Genomic DNA, 27,334 nt, shown 5'->3' on the forward strand with positions numbered 1-27,334 from the left:
TGATCATCAGTGGATTTCAGTGCCATGTGGCCAGTCAGAGCAGTCAGCAAATTAGGCAAAAATAAACCCTTTATCTAAACAAGAACGGAGACCTGGTCCACTTTGTTCATGTCAATAACCTTCTACAATCTAGAAAAAGAGGGTACAAAGGCAATATGCCACAGATAAATACAAAACCTTCCAGAGACTTAAAAGTCTACCTATAGGCAATACCTTTACTTGGTAAGTTCTGGTAAAAATGACTTGGTAAGCTAGGTGACCACGACTCGGCCAACATTAGGTTAATGCTGGTTCACACTGTAAACACAGTCTGCCTCTCACAGGAAGGAGGTGGTGTAACTAGATCTGCACTGGTCATCACAGAGAACATACAGCACAGACTGACAACAATACATGTTTTTGTCCCGAGTTACATGTGTCAATGTGTATTTATTAGACCCCTGTAAGGCATTATGATACAGACACTTTAGTATGAACCAAGAACTCACTGAATAATTGAATAAGACCAGGGATGGCCCTGGTTTATATTCATGGCTTCTGGGAATTGAGAAATCTTCCCAGGACTACATATTGGCAAATGCCATTGACAGGACTTAACTTCTGACCTGCCTCCACCAGAATCCAGACTCTACATGATGCATAATTGGGATACTTGTAAAAAATACAAAAGCGGGGTGAAGATGCATTCTGGCAAGACTGTTGAACCTATGTGATGGGAAGTCTTCTGACTTCCACATGTACTTTCTAAAAGCATACTTAAGCCCATGCACACATGCATAAAGAAATAAGCTGGAAAAATTTAAAATACACTGATAACAATAGAAAAGCAGAGCCTGGAAACCATACAAATGAAAAGGAAACTGGAGTGAGGGTGTGTAGAGGTAATAACTCTCTTGAACTTAATCATAATTACTTTAGACATTTTCTTTTTTTCTTTTTTATGTTTTTTGGTTTTTCGAGACAGGGTTTCTCTGTGTAGTTTCGGTGCCTGTCCTGGATCTCACTCTGTAGAGAAGGCTGGCCTCGAACTCACAGAGATCCGCCTGGCTCTGTCTCCCGAGTGCTGGGATTAAAGGCGTGCGCCACCACCACCCAGCTCCTCTAGGCATTTTCGTGGAAGAGGGTTTGATTTGCTATTCCTTTGCAGAACAGAGCAGCACCAAGGTGCACGGACTGCAGGAGGACAGTTTGGGACTCAGTGAAGAGTCAAGCCAGGAGCAGTGGCACACAACTGTAATCTCTCACTTTAACTGTAAGCTTGAAGCAAGAGGATCACTATAAGTTCAAAGCTAGCCTGGGGGCTGGAGAGTTGGCTCAGCAGTCAGGAGAACTGGGTGTTCTTCCAGAGGACTCAGTTTCCATTCCCAGCACAGCACTCACGAAAACTAACAACCTCTGTGACCAGTTGTAGGGGATCTGGTGCCCTTCCCTGGTCTCTATGAGCATGTACCGGCTCCATAGACATACTTGGAGGAAAAATATTCATATACATGAAATAAAAATCAATAAAATCCAAAGCTGCCCCCCCCCACTTTGGCAGGGTAACATTATATAGCCCTGGCTGTCCTGTAACTCACTATGAAGACCAGACTGGCCTTGAAATCAAAGAGATTCCCTTACCTCTGCCACCAAATGGTGGGATTAGAGGTGTGGGACACCCCACCCAGCTAAAAATAAAAAAAGAAATGTAAAAAGCCAGCCTGAGTTCCATAGTCAGATCCTATTACTAACTCCAACAAAGTCCTAAGTAAATAAATAAACAAATAAATAAAAAGGAATTTCCCAATAGAAATTGGACCACATGTCCTTGAACTTTTTTCTTTTCTTTTTCTTTTTTTTATTTTTCTTTTTTAATGATTTTATTTTATTTTATGTGCACTGGTGTTTTTCCTTCATGTATTTCTGTGTGAAGGTGTGAGATCCCCTGGAAATGGAGTTACACACAGTTGTGAGCTGCCATGTGGATGCTGGGAATTGATCCTGGGTCCTCTGGGATAGCAGCTAGTGCTCTTAACCACTTAGCCATCTCTCCAGCCCTCTTTTTCTTTTTGAAGATTTATTTTTATTTTATGTGCCTTGGTATTTTGATGCATGTGAGTGTGTGAGATCCCTTGTGAACTGCCGTGTGCATGCTGGGAATTGAGCAGCCAGTGCTCCTAACTGAAGAGCCATCTCTTCATTCCCTTTCTTTCTATGCTTGTCTTTCTTTCTTTCTTTCTTTCTTTCTTTCTTTCTTTCTTTCTTTCTTTCTTTCTTTCTCTCTCCCTGTCTCTGTCTCTTTCTTTCTTTCTTTTTTAAACTGGGTCTCACCTTGTTGCTCCAACTGGCCTAGAAGTTGCTGTGTGGACCAGGCTGGCCTTGAATTCAGAAGGATCTGCCTGCCTCTGCCTCTCCAATACGTCATTTTGCCTGGTCTCTGAAATTCTTTCTAACTCAACATTTCATGGCTCAGTGAAAGTTGGGAGCCAAGAAGAAATGAAGAGTTTTCACTTTAAAATCATATAGGTAAGGAGAAAGGCCATCGTTAAACACATTAAACCACGATGACTCTGTCCACGTCCGCACTGCATCCACACTAGCTTTTAGCCTTGGATCACTCAGTAAGGTAAGTGCTCTTAAGGAGAAGCTTCGAAGAATGGAGGCAAGAGCCCCATACTGTCATTCTCTAAACTGAGTTTCAGACATTTAATAAAAGCTAAGTAAATATGTGTGTAAACGGCTGACTCTGTTGTCAATCAGAACGGCTCCAATATGAAGACATGGTTCTACACTTGCCAGTCAGGCAATTTCTTGCAGATCATGTGCTACTGTTTAGTGAAGGTGAACACTGATTGTCCGTGAGATGAGGACAGCGGGGAAGTATCAAGATAAACATGAAGGCGAGCTTCCTGTCCTAGGCCCCCAAGTGCGGGATTATAGGTGTGGGCCACCACATCTTGCATAGATAGGCATGTGTGTACAGTGTGTGAGACAGCATGTACATGGAGGGCAGAGGATAACTTTCAGGAGTCTGTCCTGTCTTTCCACCAGACGTGGGTCTTAGATGGAACTCAGGTCATCAGGCTCGGCAGCAAGGACTTTTCACCTGCTGAGCTATCTTGCTGGCCCAAGACAGGTATTTTTAGAGTAATTTGAAAAGGAAGTCTAAAAGCCAAGGCTTGGAAACATCTGAACAGGTCTTTGACTCTACACCATGATGTCACTGAAGAAACCTACTGCTCCTTACAATGATCAGTTTTATTAAGAAACGAAGGTAGGTGGAAAAGAGAAAAGACAGGTAGTGCTATCATTCGGGAGGACTGAGAAGGGAAGCAAGGCAGGTAACCTGTTTGTGGCTTATTCAGCTGCTCGCTCCTCATGTCTCACCTCTGCCCGACATTCACTTTAATTTCAATATCTTTCTTTCTGTCCCCAACACCTAAGACAGTGAACCGAAATAGCAGATGTTGAAATTCAAGGCCCTCTTCCTTGCTCTAATGGGAAGCTTCGTGGGAAAAGGAAGTTGGAACTAAGGACTGAAGAAGCTGTAGGGCCAGCGATGTGACTTGGCTGATAGAATGCTTGCCGGCATGGCTGGACTTTGCTGGTGCTATCTGTCTGTCTTCTAGCAGTCCTATGGGAAGATGGCTATCTCCAGATGCTCACGGGGCAGCTAGCTTGCCATATGCAGTAGAAAAATAACAAAGGAGTGCTGGGTGTGGTGGTCAACCCAGTGCTCAGGAGGCAGAGGCAGGAGGATCTCTGTGAGTTTGAAGCTAGCCTGGTCTACAGAGTGTGTTCTAGGTCAGGCATAATTACATAGAGAGAAACTGTCTCAAAAACAAAACAAAACAAAAACAGAAAGAAAGAAAGAAAGAAAGAAAGAACAGTCAGGTATGATGGTGCACACCTTTAATCTCAACACCCAGGAGGCAGAGGCAGACAGCTCTCTGTGAGGTTGAGGCCAGCCTGCTCTACTGAGCCCATTCAAGGACAGCTGGAGCAACATGGTGAGGACTTATCTCAAAAACAAAACAAACAAACAAACAAAAACTGCCAGTATAACAAGACCCTCTCTCAAAGAAGGTGAAATGTAAGAACTGACACCTGAGGTAGTCCCATCCACCCCCAATCCACAGAGTGAATGAGCGATTCAAAGAATATAGTTGTTATAAATTATAGTGATGCAGATTGGTACTTTCTGTATTTCAAAGTCACAGATAACTCAGTGTTGGTCTGGTATGTCCTCTGTCAAGTGCCAGTGTTTCAAGTACTTTGTGAGAACTGAAAAGGTCAGACTGGCAGTTCTCTTTGGAGGAGGCAGAAGTGAGGCATGGGTCTAGGGATCTGAGACACATATGATGTAGTCATAAATCAGCCTCTGCCCAGATCAGAATTAAAACAATTTTAGATGATTTTATTTCTTTAAGAATGTTTTTAATTTAATTTAGTATTTATTTAATTTATGTATATGAGTGTTTAGCCTGCATACATGCCTGTGCACAATGTGTGGGTCTGTTGCCTGTGAAACTAAGAGGGGGCATTGAATTTCTTGGGACTGGATTTATAATGGTTGTAACCTTTATGTGGGTGTTGGGAATTGAACTTGAGTCCTCTAAAAGAGCAAAAAGTACTATTAACTGCTGAGCTAACTCTTTAGCCCCCTGAGCATTTTTGTTTTGTTGTTTGATTTTTTTTTTTTTTTTTTTTGAGACAGAGTGTCATGTAGACCAGGTTGACCTCAAACTGGCTGTGCAGTTTGAGGCCTTGAAATCTTTGTTTTTAAAATAAAAATATTACTTTATATGCACACCATGTGTGTGTGTATGTATGTGTGTGTGACATGCCAATACTGTATGTGTGGAGGACAGGACAACATTGTGGAGTCCTTTCTCTCCTCCCACCTTTATGTGCATTCTAAAGATAGAACTCAGGCAGTCAGGTCTGAGCCAAAACGTTTTGCATACTGATCCATTTTGCTGGCTGTGGCCTTTCAATTCTGGATCCTGTAAACTCCACTTTCCCAGTGCTAGGATTACTGTGTGAGCTACCATGTCTGGATCGCTGTTTAATTTTGTTTTATTCTTTTAACAAGGTTTCACTCTCTAGCCCAGGCTGCCTGGAACTCACTATATATCCCAGACTTACTCTGAATTCAGGACAATTCTATTCCAGCCTCCCAAGCGCTGGGGAAAAAAATGTCGAGCCACCATTCCTGGCTACTTTGTTTCGAGAGACCAGTCTCATTGCCCAGTCTGGCTTTGAACTCAGGAAGTAGTGCTAAACTGGCCTTGAATGCAGGAAGTGGAGCTAAGCTGGCTTTGAACTGGGCCTCCTAGGCTGGGCATGCATGCATCACCAAGCTAGTGTTTGCTTTTCTGTGCTGGTGGTCAAGCCAAAAACCTTCTCACTGGTCAGGTGTGCATTCTTCCTCTGGGCTGCTCCTCCAGTCTTAGACCTGATTACTGATACTTCTTTTCCAAAACAGCCTTTTGCTGTCACTAAGGCCAATGTCATACAGCAGATTCAGAATGAACTATTGCAGCAGCCAGACATTGGTTCACACCGTAGTGATACCAGGACTAGTTCATTTGGACTTTATTTTATTCTAAGCTTCATTCTCCTGCTCTGGTGAGTGCACAGAATAACACCTACACTGGAAGAGATGCTAAGACTAAAGAAAATACAGTATATAAAAGGTGGATTACACCTCGCCCCAACTTCCACTACTGTCTCCTCTAAAGGAAAGCATAATGCTGGGCTCTGTTTTCTCTATTTTCAAGGGGTCTGGAATTGCATTAGAGAAAGGACTGCTGGAAATGGGTGTGAGAAGAAAAAGATTGCAAAGAAAGTCCTGGATTCTCATGTGATCACAAAACAGGGTTCAGTTTGGGGAACTCAGGACTCTGAGGACAGATCAGAGGACAAAGCAGAAGAAATACAATGAGAGCCAGCCTTGGGGTCAATTGGGAGCAAGCACTGAGGGGTGAAGATCCATTGTCTGGCTCTCTCTGGGACCTGATATCCTAGTATGTTGAGAGAATACAAAACATTGGGTTCTGTTCTATTCTTTATACCTCTTACTTGGGAGTGAGAAAAGCCATTTTTTTTTTTTTAAAAAAAGCTGGCTTGTGTCTCCACCCTACATTCTAGAACCTAATGCTCACACCTGAATTGTCTGAGGGATATGCTCTCTTAAGGAATATGAAAATTCCAGGCTAGCAGCAACTCTCACTTCATGACCCCAATCACAGGGCAATTTTACTTATTTATGTGGTCAGGAAGCACACCATGAGAAGTTCGCTCTCCTCAATCGTTATGGAAGAGCTCCCCAGGAGGAAACGAGTTGGCCAAGGCTCTCCTGTCTTCTTTCCTCCCTCTTTTGCACTGCACTTTCTGCCCTAGGGAGTGTGAGACTGCTCTTGGAGCCCAGAGGGCTAGGTCGTGGACCAGCCGCTCCGAGATGACGTAATGCTTTCTGTGGTACACAAAGCGGCCTCCCCCAGGCTGGGCCTCTCTCGCCCCTCCCCCCAGCCAGGAATGCCGCCCCCGCCAGCACCAGCACGGGTGAGTCCCCCTTTTTGAAAAGCCAGACCAGGGAAACAGGGAACAAAGGCCCCGGAAGGAGCGCCTAGGCACTGCCAGGAGGCTCAGAAATAGACATCACGTCATCTCTCCACCCGGCGGCGCCAAGCGCCATTTGGTAACACCGGGAAGGACCTGACCATTACGGTGCAGAACGAAGCCTGCAGGGCTAGCCCTTTACCCCAGCCCTGGCAACCCTCTGACCGGCTTAAGGAGTGGCTTCCTTTCTGCTGCCCACCCCGCACCCTTCTTTCCCTGGAGGCCTCCGCCTCCCTTGGCTGCCAGCCACACAGCACAGTCTCCACGCTGCCATCTTGATGCCCCATCCCCCTTGCCACTTCCCTCTCCTGCAGCCCTCAGAAGTAGGAGGGGGAGGAAGGGGCACCGCCCTGCGTGCCCCAAGGGGGAGGGCTCGGCCTACCCCACCTCTCTTCCTCCAGAAGGAGGGGTTCCCATCCTCCGCGTGCCTGCCGTTTCTCACCTCCAGCCGTGCTGACAGTGCACCACGGACGGTTTACGGTCAAGGATTTAGCATCCTGGGCTTGCCTACCCTCAGTGGCACTCCGGCCTTGCCAGCCCCTGCAGCCCACAGCTGAAATCCAGGCGCTGTCCACTGCCTGCTACTCACTCACCACCTCAGGCCCGAGTCTAGCAGGGCTGGCAATTAAAGGATCCCATCTGGACTTCACTGCCCGCCCATCCCTCAGCTATCTGGCTTTGCGCCGGCCTCACGGCTTCAAAATCAGTTTGTCAGACTCTACTTACCAAAGCTGGGGCGTATATTTGTGATCTCAGCCATGTTGTAATCAGAGGCTGCTGATAGCAACACTTTTGCAGAGGTCAGACAACTTTGGGAATCTCGGTGAGTACCGAGGCCGCGGCCGTAGACCTCCAGATCAGGGGAGGGGAAGGTGCCTGGCAGACTGCCCCTGCGACAGTCCGATCCCTGGTTGCTAGCTGCGCTTTCCTCTTAGATGCTCCAGGGATGCTCTGAGCTAAGGATGCAGGTGCAGTCCGACTGGTCCTGATGCGAGGTAGGCTCCGCCTCTTTCCGAAGGGCCCTCGGCAGAAGACTCCGCCTCTGCCCGAAAGGTTCCGGAAGCTCTTCGAGAGGAGGCCCCTCCCACTGCCGAGTTTTCCCCAGGACGAGGCTCCGCCCATTCACAGGCTGTGGGCGTTGGGGCTAGAATTTCAAAGCCAGTAAGAAGTGTAGGTGTTATGCTAGTTCAGTCGCATATTCATTCCTGTGACTGTAGCACTCGAGTGGGTGAGGCAGGAGAGTCAAGGACAGGCTTGGCTAAGCCTCCAAATACAGAAGGGCAGGAAGAGAATCGCTTTAGCGTCTACGGAAGCTGTGATTCTAGTTGTCTGGGTTTATGCAGAGGGAAGCCGAACCTTCTGGGTTCCAGAAGTTGTGAAAAACAAAATTTTTTATTGATTGCTACTGGTTTAGTGCATTCCTGAAACAGTAAAGACAATTACAGAGGCTTCTCTTAAACTTGAGAAACTGATTAAAGATAAAATGGACAGAAGCAGGACGATCATGAGTTAAAGACCAGTCCGAGGGGTACAGCAAGACCCTGCGTCAAAAAAAAAAAAAAAAAAAAAAAAAAAAAAAAAAAAATCAAAACTATAACAAAGGACCTAAAATCCTCTGGGCGGTGGTGGTGCTCACATTTAATCACAACACTGGGGATTAAAAAAAAAAAAGCCACAAAAATCCCCAAAACATGAGGCAATTTATTGTGCACTGGGTCAATGCATAAGAAGCTGGGATTGGAATACTAGATACCTCACTTCTGTTGACAACGGGGTACTTTTGTGAGCTCAACTACTCATCAGGGCCAGAATCTGCGAACTGGAAAAAGTGATAAAAATATCCATTGGTCCACAGGATTTTTCGTGGAGACCAAATCCCCTAAGATAATGTGAGAACATTTTGCACAATGAAGAATATCATGCAGATATGACTAACTGCCATACCTTGGGATCAAGTCTGCCTTTGGTTTTTATAATCTAGAGTACCGTTCTGAATTTTAGGAATTCTTTTCTTCCTATGTTCCAGGTATTTTGTGGGGAGGGTGATTAGTTGTCAACTTAAACCATGGACTCCCAACACCCAAGTTGTGAGTTGGATAGATTACTAAAGATAGAGAAAGCTAGGAGCTTGCATTCATTCTTTCTTTCTTCCTTCCTCCTTTTCTTCCCTGTTACCTCCCTTTCTTTTCTTCTTTTTTTGAGATAGGGTTTCTCTGTGTAACAGCCCTGGCTGTGCTGGAACTCGCCCTGTAGACCAGGCTGGCAGTGAACTCAGAACTCACAGATGTGCCTGTCTTTACCTCCTGAGTTGCTGGGACTGAAGGCATTCAGCACTACCCCCGACAGGGAAGCGCCTTTCATGTATTTATTTATAGACAAGACAGCGAGGTTTGGGTTCAGAATAGCTTTGAACTGTTGATATTCCTGCCTCCAGGTCCCAGGTCCAAGTGCTGACATTATAGGTGTGTACCACCACACTGGGTTTATTTAGCCTTGGGAATCCTCTACTAAGTTACGTCTTTCATTACCTACCTACCTACCTCTCTGCCGGCCTACCTGGTGCCCGCGTGCCTGCTAGCCTGACGACTTACCATCATCTATTTACCATCCATCTATCTATCACTTTTTCCCTTAACTGACGTATTAGCCCTGTGGCTTCAGAGGCCCTAAAACAAGATGGCGCCTATCGTTGTGCGCATGCTCCTTGACGTCCAACTTCCGCGCTCCGGGGGCGCGCACGTCAGGCGGTGCCGTTGCCTTACTTCCGCTGGTGGGAAGCGGCGTTTCCGCGGAATCAGGCCCGCGTCTGAGGGTACTGTGTAGTGTGCGGTGGGGCGGGCAGAGGCGCGTTAGACGTGGGCCTCCGGGGCGGAGGCTGGCCAGGATGAGGGCCGTCTGCTCCGAGGCTGGGTGCGCGGTGCGTGAAGGGAATCGGGTAGCAGGGGTGCGAGTGGGGGTGCGCACTTGGGCCAGTGTTGAGCGCGGAGGAGAGCGCAGCTAGGTCGCCCTCTGAGGTGGTTTTCCGGACGGCCCGCACCGCCTGAGCGGGGCACGGCTCAGGGATTGGCGTTCATTCATTCTGTCGGTCTGCCTCTTGGTCTCCAAGGAGCCGACTCTTGAAGCTTCTGGTGTTCGAAGCTCTTGGAGCGATCTCCGCACAGTTCTGACTGAACAGCGCCTGGCTGCTGAACCTCATGAAGTCACCTGTGAAATAAAGGGATCGCCTAGGTGATTCCCTCTCCCCTCCGTACTCATTTATCACCCTCCGTGACAGGAACAACGAATATTCTCTCTGGTTTGAGATAAGAACCTGGGCTGTTATGGTGAGGGCCTCCCTTCATGCCCTAGAGAGCGTGAATTGCGCAGGCTTAAGGTTAGCTTTATAGCTCAAACTCTGAGTCATAGCAATGTTTTTTTAAGCCTGCCTATTTCCTCTAGTACTGTTGAATGATCTTTTAGACTTGAAGGTTGCCAGTGATGCTTATTCTGTCCTTGGACCTTCTCATGAAAGTAATGTTTTCTGCATAGAAGGATTCATCTAGAGGCTGGGGATGTACTCAGATGGTAGAGTGCTTGCCTTACATGCACAGGGCTCTTGGTTCCCACCTCATAAAACGGGCTGTAAGTGGAGTCAGCAGGATCACAAGTTCGAGGTCTTCCTGAACTAGACAGCAAGTTGGAAGCCACCCTCTAGCACCTATGTAAATGCTCAGTGCTTGGTGCAATGCAGTACAGCATTGTTTAAGAGCACTTTGAGTCCCGCTTTCATTCATTCATCTCTTCAGAGAATGGTCACTGTGTGACTATAGTACCCACCTGGTGTGGGATACTGGAGACACCAGTTAAGGATGCCCTTTCCAAGTTCATATTCTTGAGGATGAAGACAAAGATATTGCAAAAGTGATATGTGATGCTGTAAGATTTACTTTTTAGTTTTGGATTACGTGTGTGTCTGTGGGTATTTGAATGTGAGGGCATGTGGCCAGTTCCAGGCTGGCCTAGAACTTACTGTGTAGACCAGGGTGTCAGTGAACTTTGACATCCACCTGCCTCTCTTCCTAGGCTGGAAATAGAGGCCTGCACCATCACTTCAAGGCTGAGGTATCAGAAGCTTAAGAGATTAAGGTAACATTTAGTTAAGGTAACATACTATCTGGTATGGAATCTGAGCTGAGCTACTGTAATCAGTTTCTCATCCTCCCCTAAAATTCCTAGGCCTTTGGTGTGAAATACTACGTTCATTGTTCTTCTTGGGGATGGTGAAATGCTAATTGAACAACTGTTATTACTGTTACTCCTACTGAGGTGATAAGGACTTGCCTTGTATTGTTTTAGGATGGAACAGAAGTGGGACTTGTAAAATGTTGCCCTGTAAAAAGAGAAGAGCCACAGTGACAGAGTCTGTGCAGCAGGGGGATGACCAGGAAGGAGATGATTTGGACCTAGAGTCAGCTGTGAAGCCGGAGTCCGACCAGCTTAAAGACTTCGGGTCAGAGTCCCTGTCCTGGGGTCCAGGTCATGAGAGTGCAGTGTGCCCCGAGCTGCAGTCCATGCATGATGTAGAAAACCAGCTCAGCATGGAGGATCCGTCTCTAAGTTCTAAGATGCTCACCCAGCATGGAAACTTACCGGTTTTGGAAGCTATTGACGTAGCCATCCCTCAGGAAATCGCCCTTCCATCTTTGGAGTCTTCTCATTCCCTTTCTGTACACATCGATAAAGGGAGACTCCCGGCCACGGGCTCAAAGAAAGCGAAGAAAACTGCCTTCCAGCCTGGGCTGATGACCAGAGAAGACCGAGGGGATCACCCTGTCATAGTGGAACCTCCTTCAGGAGAGCCTGGTGAAGAAGTCAAGGCAGGAGGAGGTAAGGGGAAAGGTCTTGGTTGCTTTTCCCATGCCCGTCTAGGTTGAGCATCTCTGGTGTGAAGCTCTAAACTCCAGAATGCTCCACACTTTGCTTTTGGAGTACTACGCTGGTGCTGTGAGTGCAAAACCCCACACTGACCTCAGGTGAGGGGCTGTGTCAGAATGCAAGCCTTCTTCAAATATTGCATCAGACCATCTTAGGGCTGTGCCTGAGAAATGCATGAGTTGCCTGTCCAGGCTTGGGTCCCATCTCTAAGATATCTCGTGAGTGTACATCTTCATATTGGACCCCGGCACTTCGGAGAAGGGACCGGGAGGTAACCTGGGCCACTTGGTTCTTTTCTTTCCTTGTTTAGAGACAGGGTCTCTCTGCAAAGTCCTGGCTGTCCTAGATCTCACTATTGAGCCCACTCTGGCCCCAAACTCACAGAGAGCTGACTGCCTCTTCCTCCCAAGTGCTGGAATAAAGGCCTCGGCTGCTGCCGCTGGCTTGTGTTTGCTCTCTGTGTTGCCTTTGCAGAGAAGTGTTTCTGGAAGGGAGATTGCTGTGGTTGGACTTGGAACTGGGACTGCTGTGCTCACTAAGCACTAATAGTGAACCTTTGGATTGGATCGCGATTTTCTTTTCTCTCTCTCCCTCTTTTTCTTTTGTTTGTTTTATTTTTTTGAGACAGGGTTTCTCTGTGTCGTTTTGATGCCTGTCCTGGATCTCCCTCTGTAGACCAGGCTGGCCTCGAACTCACAGAGATCTGCCTGGCTGTACCTCCTGAGTGCTGGGATTCAAGGTGTGCACCACCATTGCCTGACTGGGTTGAGATTTTCTTTTCCTCTCCAGCTCTGTATTCTCTGCTATTGACCCTCTCTCCATTAAAGAAAAATTGATGTGTATGTGTATTTCACTTGGAGATATCTATCTATCTATCTATCTATCTATCTATCTATCTATCTATCTATATACATATATGTATATATATGCGCACACACACACACACACACACACACACACACACACACACACACACCCCGTGTGCATGCCTGGTGACTGTGGAGGCCAGAGGAGCTTGTCAGAACCTTTGGAACTGACATTACGAATGGCTGTGAGCCACCATGTGGGTTCTCAGAATCAAACCTGGCTTCTCTGCAAGAGCCACAAGTTCTCTTAATTTCTGAGCCATCTCCCTGTCCTCCCCCTTCCCTTTTCACTCTGAAGCTTTATTCTGCCTTCCTGGAGAGATGAACTATGCATACTCTATTAAGTTGTGGATTCCTGAAGCTGGCCGTGTGGAAGACGATTGTTTGGACACTGAGAAAGGCTTTCGAGAGATGTAGACCCTTTGGACTGAAGGCTCTGAAGGTTGCATTTGACAGAGTGGCTGGCATGGACCTCTGAGCTAGGAAAAGTTCACGTAGAGATAGTCAAGCAGAGGAAGATGGTGACATCACATCTCAGAAGAATGAGGAAAAGGGGGGACTCCAAGTGGCAGGTTAGGTTCAGTTGCAAAGAGCATTAATTTTCATGCTGAGGCCTCGGAACATTTCCAGTAGGTAGTAGCCCTTCTAATAGAAAGCAGAGTTAGGGCCATCTCTTCCTTTGTTTGTTTGCAGTGGCAGATACTGATATTAGGGGCTTGTACATGCTGGGCGTGCACTCTGAGTCACGTCCCAGGCCTCGTATTGGTTTTTCTCTCTCTTTAAAAACAGTTTCTTTGTGTTTTTAGAGAGGAGGTCTTGTACTGTAGGTGAGCGTGGTTTGGAATTCACTTCTCAGCCCTGTCTGTCCTTCAACAAATGTGTCCTGCCTCTTCCTCTGAGTGCTGAAAGTATGATAATTACATGTTGTATTACTGTGGGGTCCTCTTTCCCTCTCAGCCTGTTGGCCATCAGGGCGAGAGGGGAAAGAGGTAGAAGGGGCAGCAGAAGCTTTGTAGGCAGCCCGTAAGTGTGAATGGAGACAGCCTTCCCAAAGACAGATTTCGGTGAGTCATTGAAGCTTATTCCAGAATATAAAGAATATATAGGATTAGAGAGCCTGGGTCAAACCCTAATTTGCATTAAGTGGCAGGCTCCTATCACAAGGCTTTTTTTTTTGGTTTTCGAGACAGGGTTTCTCTGTGTAGCTTTATGCCTTTCCTGGAACTCATTTGGTAGCCCAGGCTGGCCTCGAACTCACAGAGATCTGCCTGGCTCTGCCTCCCGAGTGCTGGGATTAAAGGAGTGCGCCACCACCGCCCGGCATCACAAGGCTTTTTATGTGGCAGTATGTTTCTTTTTTTTTTCTTTTTTTTTTCTTTTTTGAGACAGGGTTTCTCTGTGTAGCTTTGTGCCTTTCCTGGAACTCACTTGGTAGCCCAGGCTGGCCTCGAACTCACAGAGGTCCTCCTGGCTCTGCCTTCCAAGTGCTGGGATTAAAGGTGTGTGCCACCACTGCCCCGCTGTATGTTTCTATATCAGAGCTCCTAGCACAAGTCTTAGCAGGGATCTGTGCCAGGGGTCAAGCAAAAGACGAATCAGCCATCTGATTTAGAGACAGCTTTTGGATAAGGTCAGTCCTCCAGGCCCAGGGACATTTTTCAGATAAGTGCCGGTAGATGCAGGAAGTTCTGCTGGAGGGAGGCAGCTCCATGTTGCCAAGATACTGATATAAGCTGCTAGACCATGGGAGGCTGCCACCTGGACCAGCCAGCCATAATCTGCCAACATGCTACCAGGCTTGATTGGATGAATTTATTTATTTTCAGTTTTCAACATTTTCCAAAACGTACATAAATTATTTAATTCCATATGTGAATTTGAAGCCAGATTACACAGTAATGCACTGTCAGAAGCCAAGGGCTGAGATGTATGGGATATAGGTCAATAGTAGGGGATTGTTGCTGTACATTTTCATGGTCCTGGATTTGAACCTCAATGAGGGGTGAGGGGTGTGTGTGTGTGTGTGGTCACTCATAATTGCAACTATTCAAAATAATAGAGTATACTGTTTTTGTTTTTTCTCTTTTAAATTATGTTTTTTTTTTTATTCTGACATATGCCAAATAGTTATACGGTGAAATCTCTGTTAATTGAGACAAATCTTGAGAGGAAGTTAGTGTTTGAACTGCAGGTGAGGCTCAGCAGCCAGTGCTCATCAGGGCTGAGCATCCACCTTATAAAGAAAGGAATTTGGAGGTCTTTAGGGGTTTGAAAAAGCAGTGTGACAAGTGAAAGGAAGAAAGTTTGAAAGAAAAGGAACTTTGTACAGTGGATGATTTTGTGATACAGAGAAGGAAGAGACAGGGAGGGAGGGAAATTAGTCTATATGAGTCAATTTAAAAAGAGTAACTAGGGACTAGAGAGATGACTCAATGGTTAAGAGCACATACTGCTCTTTCAAAGGACCCAAGTTCAATTCCAGCACCTATTTTGAGTTGCTGACAAGAACCTATAACTACAGCTGTTGAGCAGTTACACCATCTCTAGTTACATTCACATGTTCGTGAGCTTACAGACACACAGACAGACAGACAGACAGACACACACACACACACACACACACACACACTGTATTAAAAGAAAGGACAATTAAGGACTTGGCAGGTAGCTGAGTTCCTAGAATACTTGTCTAGCATTCATGAAGTTCTGGTTTCAAGCCTCAACAAGGCAGAAAACTGGGTGTGGTGGAGTACATTTGTAAATCTCAGCGTTTAGGAGGCAGAGACAGGGGATTAGGAGTTCTAGTGCATCCTTGGCTGTGTGTGTTTTTTGATGCCAGCCTGAACAGGAGCCCCTGCCTCACAAAACCAAATCAAAATTGTTGGGTAATTTGGAGTAGTTCCAGGCAGCACAAGTCCCCGAGGAGGAAGCTCTGCTGTCAGCCTGGACATGTGTGCTTGAAGGCGTGTTGTGATATTTTCTTTGTGTTCTAACAAATAAAGCTTGCCTGGCGATCAGAGTGTGGAGCGAGTCACTAGAGGTCGGGCAGTGGTGACACACACTTTAATCCCAGCACTTGGGATCTTAAGCCTTTTATCCCAGCACTTGAAAGGAAGAACAGAAAGTGATATGGCTGGGATGAAAGAGGAAGTGATATGGCAAGGTGGAGATAGGAGCTCAGCCCCTTTCAGGCTGAGGAGTTGGTGAAGTAAGAAGTGGCTGTGCCTTGCTCCTTTGTCTCTCTGATCTTTTAGCATTTACCTCTATATCTGACTTCAGGTTTTTATTATTAAGACCAATTAGAATTCGTGCTACATGTGACATCCAAACGTTTGGCAAGAATTTCCACATAAAACCTGAGAAGCTTAAAAAAAGGATTCTAAACACACAAAAACGGAGTCAAATGAAGATTCTTGGTAACCGTCTATTCTCAGGTAGGCTCTGTTTGCTGGCAGGGAGCAGAGGCGTGGCTCCTTTAGAAGATGACTCTCTCTTAATTCAGCTTTAGTGGCAAAAACTTCATGGCTTTTTTTTTTTTTTTTTTTTTTTTTGGAGACAGAGTTTTGCTGTGTAACAGTCCTGGCTCTCCTGGAACTCACTCTGTTGATCAGGCTGACCTGGAACTCACAGAGATCTCACGAGTGCTGGGATTAAAGGCATGCAGAGCCCTGATACCAAACACTTAAAGGGAATTTATGAGGTGTGGGTGGCACACTACTTAGTAGCAGCATGGACCCAAAAACTTCTCAAGAGTTGGAGTGCTAAATACGACTTTCACAGCTTTAGTCTTAGCCACGCCAGCTCAGCATCTTAAATGCTCATGTGGTCAGAAAAAGATAGATATATGCAGTAAAGACAGATTAAAAAACAACAACAACAACAAAAAAACCCCTCTAAGCTGGTTACAGTGTGTTTAAAAATACACATAGGCTTGAGAGAGTAAATAGAAGTTATAGACAGTCATAAGAAAGAGTTTCAAATAATAAAGTCCTTAAAATGAGAGTAAAGTAATATTTTTAAAAAAGCCTCGTAAAGATGGAAAATACACAGAGAGTCTGGATTTTGTATGTTGTGTTGTCTTTGAATTGTTTGACAGCTGAATAAAGAACAATAGCTGCTAAGGGACATTTGATTATAAATGTTGCTGGGCTGGGCATTGGTCTGAACGCCTTTAATTCCAGCACTTGAGAGGCAGAGGCAGGATCTCTGTGAGTTCAGGGCCAGCCTGGTCTACAGACTGAGTTTCAGAACAGCCAGTGCTGTTACACAGAGAAACCTTGTCTCAAAAAACCAAAAAGAAAAAAAATGAGTGTTGCTGAATTAATCCAGCCTATATATTTTGAAAATGCTTTGACTTCAGAATTTAAGTCAAAAGATATGTTACTTTGGAGAAGAGTTTATGCTTTTATTTTCACTGGAAATGAGAGGCTGTGGATTCATTCTTTTTTAAGAAAAGTCAGATTTAGCCAGGCTGTGGTGACTCACGCCTTTAATACCAGCATTTGGGCGGCAAGGCATATGATACTCTCTGTGAGTTTCGGGCTAGCTTGGGCTACAAAGTGAGTTCCAGGACATTTAGGACTGTTACACAGAGAAACCCTATCTCAGATTTGATGGAGGAAGACCCCTGAAAAGTCTCCAATGGGAACAGATGGCCCAGATGATCCAACATTTCAGAGCACCTGTGTTTCAGTTTCCTCTGAGTTATGCATCCAGAAAGGCTTTAAGGCTGCTGGCTGAGATGATCCAGCCTCACAGACTACTCCAGTCAGGACTTGACCATAATTCTAAATTTTCTGAGGGTCCTCATAAGATTAACAGCACCCCCAATCAGCAGGAAGTAGCCTAGAAAACTATGCCCACATTCCCAAAAATGGATTATGGATGTTTGTCTTTGTTTAGGACATTTGGTTACAAATTGTTATTGGTCATAGTCAATCTTCTAAAAGAAGGAGGGATATGATATAGAAATGATGGGGGAAAAGGGTAGATTATTAAATCTACTTTAATCCAAAAAAAAAAACTGTTAATCTTATATATTTTACATCAGTATGGATTTTAGTTTACTGATACAAATTTAAAGTTAATTTGGTTATGCTATATGTATATTACTATTCTTCTTTAGGGTATTATGTTTATATAGCTCATTTAAAAATATATTTAATTAAGAAACATAGATTAATAGTCATCTATAATAGCAAACTTACAATCATGTTAGGTATGTTTTCAAGGTAATACAGGTATATATTTCAGACGGCAAGGCAATCTTCAAATACTTCAAAGACATACAGATTATAGCATATAAAATGTTTTAAGAACTTAGACTTTCTCAACAGTGATACACATCTGCTTCTGGCAGAACCAATTACTTCAAAGAGGATGATGGGCATAGAAGAAACTCCATGTGGAGTTTGCTTTCTTTATGGCAAAAGCTAGCTATGTGGGCAAAGAAAGTACCCTTGCCTCAACTGCTGACTGTATACTATCCAAAATGGACAAGCAGGATCAAAAACAAAGTGACTGTAGAACTTTGCCAAGACAAGGTGGGACAGTCCTTCAAAAATCCTGCTTCACAGATAAGTCTGTCAAATATGCTAGGCCTGTAGGCTGAAACTGGATGCTCCAGTGTTAGAGAGGAACTTTGGGTGATTGTCCAGGCAGCTTGAGGTCCTTGTCATTAGGTAACATTTCACCGTTCTGGAGTCTTTGATGGAGTTGAGGACTAAATAGTTATAATAGAAAGTAAATTAGAGACAAAACTTTAGACTCACCAAGATAATATAGATAATGAAGTATTTTCTCTAATTTTGTCAAATGCAAATGGATTAGATATTGTTGCTGTAATTTTTTTTTTTTTCTTTTTCTTTTTGGTTTTTTGAGACCAGGCTGGCCTTGAACTCACAGATATCCTCCTGCCTCTGCCTCCAGAGTGCTGAGATTAAAGGTGTGTGCTACCACCACCTGACTTGTTACTGTAATTCTTACTTGATAACTGTTTTTGTGTTACTATATTAAGGTTAAAAACCTTCTTTTTTAATTAGACAAAAAGGGGAAAATGCTGTGGGATAATGCTCTTGTATACTGTAAAGATTTGTCTTTGGAAATGGTTTAATAAAATGCTGATTGGCCAGTAGCCAGGCAGGAAGTATAGGCAGGGTGACCAGACTAGGATAATTCTGGGAAGAGGAAAGACAGAGTCAGGAGTCAGCAGCCAGGCAAAGAGGAGGCAAGATGAGAATGCTGCACTGAGAAAAGGTACCAAGCCACGTGGCTAAACATAGATAAGAATTATGGATTGGCCGGGCGGTGGTGGCGCACGCCTTTAATTCCAGCACTCGGGAGGCAGAGCCAAGCGGATCTCTGTGAGTTCGAGGCCAGCCTGGGCTACCAAGTGAGTTCCAGGAAAGGCGCAAAGCTACACAGAGAAACCCTGTCTCGAAAAACCAAAAAAAAAAAAAAAAAAAAAAAAAAAAAAGAATTATGGATTAATTTAAGTATAAGAGCTAGTTAGTAATAATGATGAGCTACCAACTGAGCATTTATAAGTAATATAAAGCCTCTGAGTCAGTTATTTGGGAAGCTCTGCTGGGTATTTGGGAACAGGCAGGTGGGAGAGAAATTCCTGCCTGCAGTGTGTTCTAGGGTTGACCCTAATCACAGCTAGAGCAGGTTTTTCCAGTAAATAATACAATCTCTGGGTTCAGAGTGTGGTATTTGAGCATATATTAGACCTCAAAGCCTGTATCCACAGTGACACACTTCCTCCAATGAAAGTACTCTTGCTTGAATAAGGCCACACCTCCTAATACTGCCATTCCCTTTATGGATCATTTATTTTCAAACCACCACAGGTACCAAGAGGAAACGAGATGGAAAGGACCATGAAAAAGAGATGGTGGCACATGACCTGAAACTGGATGACATGCTCGATCGTACCTTAGAGGATGGTGCTAAGCAGTACAATCTGACAGCAGTCAATGTACGGAACATCCTGCACGTGAGTAGCCGTGGGCAGCTGTGTAGTCAGCCCAGAATCTTCCCAGCGAGTACAAATAAGTAGACCTATAAGTCCCTTGACTCCTGGTATTCGAATTAGCAATTTTGTCAGTTAAGTGTGACAAAATGTTTTATATCTAAGGATAGCCTTCTCTTTGCTCTCAGTACAAGTGAGAAGTCTGAACAGGTGTTGAGAAGATGAACTACCTGTACTTCCTTCCACTTATTGATCAATAAGATTCCTAGTCAGCAAAGCATCCATAGTAGTTAGTAGTGTTTTGTATGTTATGTGTGAAGACTACCTTTGAGAGCTAGCAGAGTATTTGCTCAGCACACACAACTGGCAAGGTTAAAAAAAAATAATAATGCCTTTGATACATAGTTCTCTTCCAACTCTGACCTGGGCCTGCAGATTTTCTGTCCCTGTAGCAGGTAATGAACAGGGCCATTTGCGGCAACATTGTTTCAAGGCTTGCTTCTACCTTCTTTATCTTTAGTTGCTTTGCTTGAGTTCAGTTTGAGGATCTAGATTCTGTTTATCTTCCACAAAGGTCTAGTGGCAATTCCATAGAGATGAATATTGTCCAGATGACAAATCTCTTGGCATAAGTGGGCTTTCTCTCCCTCCTCCAGGAAGTCATCACAAATGAACATGTTGTAGCCATGATGAAAGCTGCCATCAGTGAGACAGAAGACATGCCATTGTTCGTGAGTAGCCCCTTGTCACTCTTTCCATGTCGTGGGAACTTTCCAACGTGGGAGATCCTGTCGGAGTTTGCAAGGAACTTGGCACATCTCAGACTGGAAAATTCACATGGTGATTTTTATTGACTACTTTCTTCCTGTATCTCCCTTCTTAGGAGCCTAAGATGACGCGCTCTAAGCTGAAGGAAGTGGTGGAGAAAGGAGTGGTATGTGTTCTGAGTCTCTTTATCTTGGAAAACAGAATCCTGTTCTCAGTTATTCATAGAGAAGAAATTCCTGAACAGTTTTGGTCTGGGTTTGCCTTTTGAAAGAATTATGTGTTGGGGGCTGGAGAGATGGCTCAGAGGTTAAGAGCACTGGCTGTTCTTCCAGAGGTCCTGAGTTCATTTCCTAGCAACCACATGGTGGCTCAAAACCATCTACAATGAGATCTGGCTCCCTCTTCTGGCCTGCAGGCAGAACACTGTATACATAATAAATAAATAAATAAATCTTAAAAAAAAAAGAATTATATGTGGGCAGGGACTCTTAGCTCAGTGTGAGTATGCTTACCTAAAATACGTGGGGTTACAAGTGTGAGCCACCCCGCCTAGTTTTTCACGCTGCGCCCTGGCATGAATCAAGGACAACCAAGTCACTTCCTGGGTTAGTGCTTTTTTCTTTCTCTCTGTGTAGCTTTGCCGCTGCTGCTGCTGCTGGTGCTGGTGGTGGTGGTGGTGGTGGAGGGTTGGTTGAGGCAGGGTCCCACGCTGTGACCCAGGCTGACCTGGAACTTACTGTGTAGCCCAGGCTCCTCTGAGCTTTTGGCACTCTTCCTCTCTCAGTCCTGCAAGTGAGGCATTATAAACCCCACCAATATTTGAGGATAGTGTGTTCCGTGACAGTCGACACCTGTAGACCACTGTAGCTCCTTACTAAGTCGATAGGGCTTTCTGATTATCAGGAAAAGGAAAAGCAGTTACATGTTATTCCTGATGTTCTTTTTGATAGGTCATTCCAACTTGGAATATCTCACCAATTAAGAAAGCCAATGAAATTAAGGTAAACTTAGAAGACGTCATTGTTGCTCTTTTCCCACAATACTTCAGTTTTGAAACCTAACTACTTCCTCTGTACACACTAATTATAGACATGCCTTTTTTTTTTTCTTTTTTCTTTTTCCTTTTCTCTTTTTTTATTACAGGTTTGGGATTTTCCATTCTGTTACACCTAACCTTGCACCTCATGGAGTCATACAAACTCTGCCTGTGTTGTTTGATTTGACTGCACATTAGATTCACAGAATTCTCCCCCGGCCCCTAGTATCTTCACTTTGTTTTCCAAATTGTGTGATTTGTGCTTCCACTCCCTCCCTTCCTCCCTGCCTCCCTCCCTCCCTTCTTTCCGTCTGTCCCCTCCTGCTGCTGGAACCCAGAGCCTTATGCATGGCGAGCATGCATTCTGCCTCTGAGCTTCCTGTTCTCCCGCCCTGTGCCGTTTCTCTCTCTTTGTTATTTTATATTGACTTACTTGTTTTGTGTGGTGGGTGGTGGGAGCCCCTGCCATAACCTGTGGGAATTGGTTCTCTCCTTCTGCCTTACTGGTCCTGAGGATTGAACTTGGTCATTGAGCTTGTGTCTCTGGCTGCTGAGCCGCGCCCCCTCCCCGCCATCTTTTGTGTTTCTATTAAAGCAGCCTCCACAGTTTGTGGATATTCACCTTGAAGAAGATGATTCCTCAGATGAAGAGTACCAGCCAGATGAAGAAGAGGAAGATGAGACGGCTGAAGAGGTTAGTGAGTGCTCTTGTGAGTGAAGAAGAAAATTGGGCTTGGTAAGGATGGGCTTATTTAGTGACTTAGTATTGCCACCCACTCTATAGAGATGATGGAGACATGGTTCTCTTTTCTAATAATTCCTTTGCTGTGAGGTGTTTTTCTGCTCTTCAAACCCCCTACATATTTCAGCTTACATTATGAAATGTAACACATACAACACAAGGATACACTATAATCTCAGCTCTTGGGAAATGGAGATAGGAGGGTCAGGAGTTCAGGTTTATCTTCAGCTCCACAGTATATTCTAGACCCTGTATTAGAAACCAGCAGACAAGTGTACCCCCACCCCGATGTCTTGATAGTTATTTGCTGTTTTCTTTTTAGTTCTGTCACCTAAATATACACCTCTATATACTATGGTTTCATTTTTTTGTTTATGAACTTTATAATTTTTTCAATTTTATTTTCGTTTTGAGAAAAGGTCTCAGTATGTAGTCCTGACTGGCCTGGAGTCCCCTAGGTAGATCAGGCTAGCCTCAGACTCATAGAGATCCTCCTGCTTCTGCCACCTGAGTGCTGGAGATGAAGCTGTTTGCCACCATGCTTGGTTACTAACGCTTTTCAAAAGAGTCTTCTTTTTCTCCTTCTGTTTTTTGTTAATGCCTTACCCTTTGACAGTTTATAATGATGAGGCTACATAATTATTTTACATACTACATACTTGTGTATGTATGTATGTCCGTGTATATCTGTGTGTGGGGTGTGTCGTTTGTGTGTACATGCCACCGTTTGCTGTGGAGATCAGAGGACATGTGGTGAGAGTTGATTCTTCCCTTCCACCATGTGGATCTGGGGAGTCAAAGTCAGGTGGTCAGGCTTGGTCACATACACCTAGTCATCTGCTGGCCATCCTTGCAGCCCAAGTCCCAAGGGACTGGCATTTCATGATTTATTCTGTTGTGACAGTCGTGCTCTGGACTGAGGTTGGGGCACACCCGTGAGCGTGCACTGGGTTTGTTTTAGAGCTTATTGGAAAGTGATGTTGAAAGCACTGCTTCGTCTCCACGTGGAGTGAAGAGATCCAGACTGCGAGCGTCTTCTGAAGTGGCTGAGACAGACGAGGAGAGTGGCATGTTGTCAGAGGTAACCCAGCGTCAGACAAGAGAGACTTGGACATATGTGTGAGCAGTAGTGGCTTCTCTTATGAGTAGCTGATTTACCAGTGGTAATTGTGGGTTGCCACCTTTCCAAGTCCCTTGAGAGAATGAACAGCTAAGGGGTAACTGAGACCTAGTCATGGTCCAAGAGGTTTTCTGAGTTCTCACTAAGGGTCCAATGTGTGCAACCCATGTTTAAGTACTGTCTTTAAAGCCAAGCAGTTTTCTGTTTTTCTCACTGAATCGGATGAGACCTAGTTAGATCCGTGTGTGGAAATGGCCATTCACCTGTCTACATCTAGAAAAGAGGACAATGGCCACCTTAACTGCATGCAAAGACCTACCTTCCCTCTCTTCCTCTCTTCGTAACACAGTGTCCTTTTGAATCAGGTTGAGAAAGTCACCACACCTGCTGTGAGGCACATCAGTGCTGAAGTAGTGCCCATGGGGCCCCCACCGCCTCCAAAACCGAAGCAGACCAGGGATAGTGCTTTCATGGAGAAGTTAAATGCAGTAGATGAGGAGCTGGCTTCTAGTCCTGTCTGCATGGATTCTTTCCAGGTGAGCATCGGGACTCTGAATTGCTGAGAAAAGAACTTAGGGGCTTTCATTTCAGACTCTCAGATGTGGGGATGGGGCTGACCGTTTAAATGTCTATAGAGTGGTCACACCTCTGTTTGTATTTGATTTCTTCCTTAGATTGTGCTGGCTTTTCTGAAGTAAAAATGGCAGTGTTTTTGTTTTTATTTTTCCTTTATTATTATTATTTATTTATTAATTAATATTTGTTTGGGTTTTTGAAACAATGTCTCTCTGTGTAGTGCTGTCTGTCCTGGAACTCACTCTGTAGACCAAGCTGGCCTGAAAACACCCAGACAGTCTGCCTTCTCAGGGGAATGTACTAGGGAATGCCAAAAAGGAAATTCTAATATAAAGTAATACCTCCCGCCCCCCTTTGTTTTTAATTGAAACAGGTGAGTGGCAGGTAGGTCTCTTTGGGTTCAAGATCAGCATGGTGTAGAACTCACTAGAGTTCTAGACCAACCAGGGCAAAATATTGAGACTTTTTCTAAAAGGATAAGTTAACAGAGCCAGCCACTAGTGGCGCATGCCTTTAATCCCAGCACTCAGGAGGAAGAGCCAGGCGGATCTCTGTGAGTTTGCGGCCAGCTTGGTCTACAGAGAGATCTAGGACAGGCACCAAAACTACATAGAGAAACCCTGTCTGGAAAAATGGGGGAAAAAAAAAAAAGATCATGTTTGATGCATTTCAGAGATGCAGGGATGATTCAACATATACAAATTAGTAAATATAAGCCATTGGATGGTGTCACACTCCTTTCACCCCAGCACTGGGGGAGGTAGTGGCAGGTGAATCTCTGTGAGTTTGAGGCCAGCCTGGTCTACAGGGCAAGTTGCTGGACAGCCAGGACTGTTACACAGAGAGACCCTGTCTTCAAACACACACACACACACACACACACACACACACACACACACACACATATAAAATGTATTATGTTAATGAACATAAAGATAGAAAGCACATGATCATATCAATGACTGTGGAAAGTGACTTTGAAAAAATCTTACATCTCTTCATGAGAACAATATGAAGGAAGCACATTTCAGTATCTTAGCCTGTGTATGGTTGACCTGTCCCCAACATCATGCTGAATAAAACTCAAAGTATTCCCACTAAGATCAAGAGGGAGACAGGGGTGTTCACTCTCTCCAACCCTTTTCAGTATAGTGGTGCTTGGAGCTTTAGTTAACAAAATTATAGAGATGCAAATGAAAAATTTACATTTGATATTCTGTACTTAAGAGAACTTAAAAACTGTATTTGAAAATTCTTAGACAAAATGAACATATAATAATCTGGCAAGATAATTTTTTTTTCCTTTCCTTTTGAGACAGGGTCATTCTCTGGCCAGGAACTCAGCAAGACCATGCCACCATACTTAACCTTTTTTTTTTTTTTTTTTACTTTTAGATTTTTTATTTATGTGTCTGTGTCAGTGTGTGTGTATGCCACATGTGTGCCTATGTCCTGAGAGGCCATAAGTCCCTCTGGAATTGGAGTTGCAGTTGTAGGCCGCTTGTAGTATGAACCAAGCCTGGGTCTTTGTGAGAACATCAAGTACTTAAAACTACAGAACCATCTCTCTGTCCCTCCTTTTCCTTTTTTACTTTCCTTTTTTTTTTTTTTTTTTTTTAAAGATTTATTTATTTATTATGTATACAGTGTTCTGTTTGTATGTATGTCTGTACACCAGAAGAGGCACCAGATCTCATTATTGATGGTTGTGAGCCACCATGTGGTTGCTGGGAATTGAACTCAGGACCTCTGGAAGGGCAGTCAGTGCTCTTAACCTCTGAGCCATCTCTCCAGCCCCCTCCTTTTCCTTTGTACTGGAGATGGAATTTATGTCCTCATGCATGTACAGCAAGCGCATTACTGAGGTCTCTCTCCAGACTAGCATGTGAGATTAACATTAGCAAAAGCCTTTGTTTATGCTTGATGATAGGCATGCTAAGAGAGATCTCAGAGTAAATCCTATTCACAATTGCTTGGGGTGCTGTGGGCTGAGAAGAAACCTACCCAAGGATGTGAAAGACCTGTACGGTGAAAACTTGCAAACATTGGAGAAACAAATTGAGGAAACATGAGAAGATTCTCTGGGATGGAGGAATTTATGGAAAGGAGCATCTTAGCACTGCAGTGTGCACTTTCCATGCAACCCAAAGAGAAGTTCACTGCCATCCTTCACAGAGACAGAAAAATGTTAAAGTTTGTGTGAGCATTTGAGAGATGGCTCAGGAGTTAAGACTGTTTTTTTGTAAAACCATGAGGACCTGAATTCAGAGCCTAGCACCCAGGTAACAATGTGGGCATGAAAGATTGTATGTTTATAACCACAGCTCTGCAAGAAATGGGAACTGAAATGTGCTGATTGCCAGCATAGATGAAAAACAAAAAAAGCAGGAACAAAAATGTGACCCCGGCGTTCAGTGAAGAGACTCTGTCTCACAGGAGTAAGGATAAAATTATAGAGGAGGACACCTAGTGCCTTTCTCTAGCTTCACATGCACACACAAGGGCATATGCAGGAAAACACCGCATTCCACACACACAGTTTATATGAACACACAGAAGCCCCAGGTCGACAAAGCAATCCTGAGCAAGAGGAATAATGCTGATGGTGTCATGTGAATTCAAGTTATATTACAGAGCCATAATGGAGATTAAATAGCATGGTGCTAGTACAAAAAACATACACACAGATACCTGGAATAGAATAGAATACCCAGGTATAGACAGCTGATTGTTGACAAAGATACCAATATATACATTGGGGAAAAGGTAAGCTCTTAAATAAATGGTGCTAAGAAACTGTATATCCACATGGAGAATAATAAAAGTAGATCCCTGTATCTCACTGAATTAAGAATTCCACACTAAATGGATGAAAGGTATTAGTTTAAGACCTAAAACATGCCATCCCCCCGCTTCCCCAAAAACTTCCTTTTTTTTGACCATGTCTCATGTATCCAGGCTGGTATCCAACTCCTGAAGCCAAAGATGATTTTGACTTTGATTCCCCTGCTTCCACCTCCAAGGTGCTGGCATAAAAGGCATGCACCTTGTTTGGTTTTATGTGGTATTGGGAGTTGAACCCATGGTTATATGCATCTGAACAGGCATTGTATGAGCTGAAGTATGTCCCCAGCTGGAGATTGTTTTGAGGATTCCTTAAAAGTTAGCAGTGATGAGGTGACTCAGCAGTTCCATCCAAGAGGAAATTTACTTGTGGAAAATTCTACAGAAAGCTGGGTGTGATGGCTAAATCTTAGAATCTCAGCAAGGCAATAATCATAGGTTCAAGGCCAGCCTAGGCTTAAATTAACAGTAAAACAATACAAAACAAACCCCAAACCACATAACAAAAACAAAAGTATGCACAAATATTTGTAGCAACAGATTTTTTTTTATTTTCTTTATTTTTTTTTCTTTTGTTTCTCAAGTTAGGGTTCTCCATGAGGCCCTAGCATCCTGAACTTACTCTATAGACTAGGTTGGCCTACCTTGTCTCCTGAGTGCTGGGATAAAAGCCATGAGCCACCACCTGGCAAGCAACAGAACTCCTCTATCTTTGGTTGTGAGCTTAGCCTTCAAAGGCTGAGCCGTGTTCCAGCCTACAATAATTTTTTTTTTTTGGATGATAAATCATGTTTTTATTTTCTATGGAATTATGGAGCTTCTGAATTGGAAGAACTACTTAGGGGTGATGTCACAGGTTTGTGATCATTTAGGAGACAGAAGCAGGAAGACC

At 44.3% G+C, this 27,334-nt stretch overlaps 2 protein-coding genes across 4 annotated transcripts in view; one reads left to right on the forward strand and one right to left on the reverse strand.

The window, feature by feature from the left end:
- Syt11 (synaptotagmin 11) overlaps window positions 1–9,768 on the reverse strand; it is a 30,673-nt gene extending 20,905 nt beyond the window's left edge. Inside the window, exons 1-2 of one of the 3 annotated variants that reach the window (XM_059265622.1) lie at window positions 9,195–9,768; window positions 7,330–8,024 (exon numbers count right to left, since the gene is read on the reverse strand). In XM_059265622.1, coding sequence (XP_059121605.1) covers window positions 7,330–7,363 — 34 coding nt within the window. In that variant the 5' untranslated portion in view covers window positions 7,364–8,024; window positions 9,195–9,768. Of the gene's footprint in view, window positions 1–7,329; window positions 8,156–9,194 lie in introns of those variants that run through there. The other 2 variants (XM_059265623.1, XM_059265621.1) reach the window with 2 other exon arrangements.
- The window catches only part of LOC131913177 (GON-4-like protein), a 50,480-nt gene continuing 32,504 nt past the window's right edge, over window positions 9,359–27,334 (forward strand). The window contains exons 1-9 of the mRNA XM_059265629.1: window positions 9,359–9,831; window positions 10,939–11,469; window positions 19,235–19,380; window positions 20,013–20,087; window positions 20,240–20,290; window positions 21,075–21,125; window positions 21,759–21,854; window positions 22,864–22,983; window positions 23,388–23,558. Coding sequence (XP_059121612.1) covers window positions 10,965–11,469; window positions 19,235–19,380; window positions 20,013–20,087; window positions 20,240–20,290; window positions 21,075–21,125; window positions 21,759–21,854; window positions 22,864–22,983; window positions 23,388–23,558 — 1,215 coding nt within the window. The 5' untranslated portion in view covers window positions 9,359–9,831; window positions 10,939–10,964. The remainder of the gene's footprint in view (window positions 9,832–10,938; window positions 11,470–19,234; window positions 19,381–20,012; window positions 20,088–20,239; window positions 20,291–21,074; window positions 21,126–21,758; window positions 21,855–22,863; window positions 22,984–23,387; window positions 23,559–27,334) is intronic.

This window comes from Peromyscus eremicus, chromosome 6 (assembly GCF_949786415.1).
Source record: "Peromyscus eremicus chromosome 6, PerEre_H2_v1, whole genome shotgun sequence".
Taxonomy (NCBI): Eukaryota; Metazoa; Chordata; class Mammalia; order Rodentia; family Cricetidae; genus Peromyscus; species Peromyscus eremicus.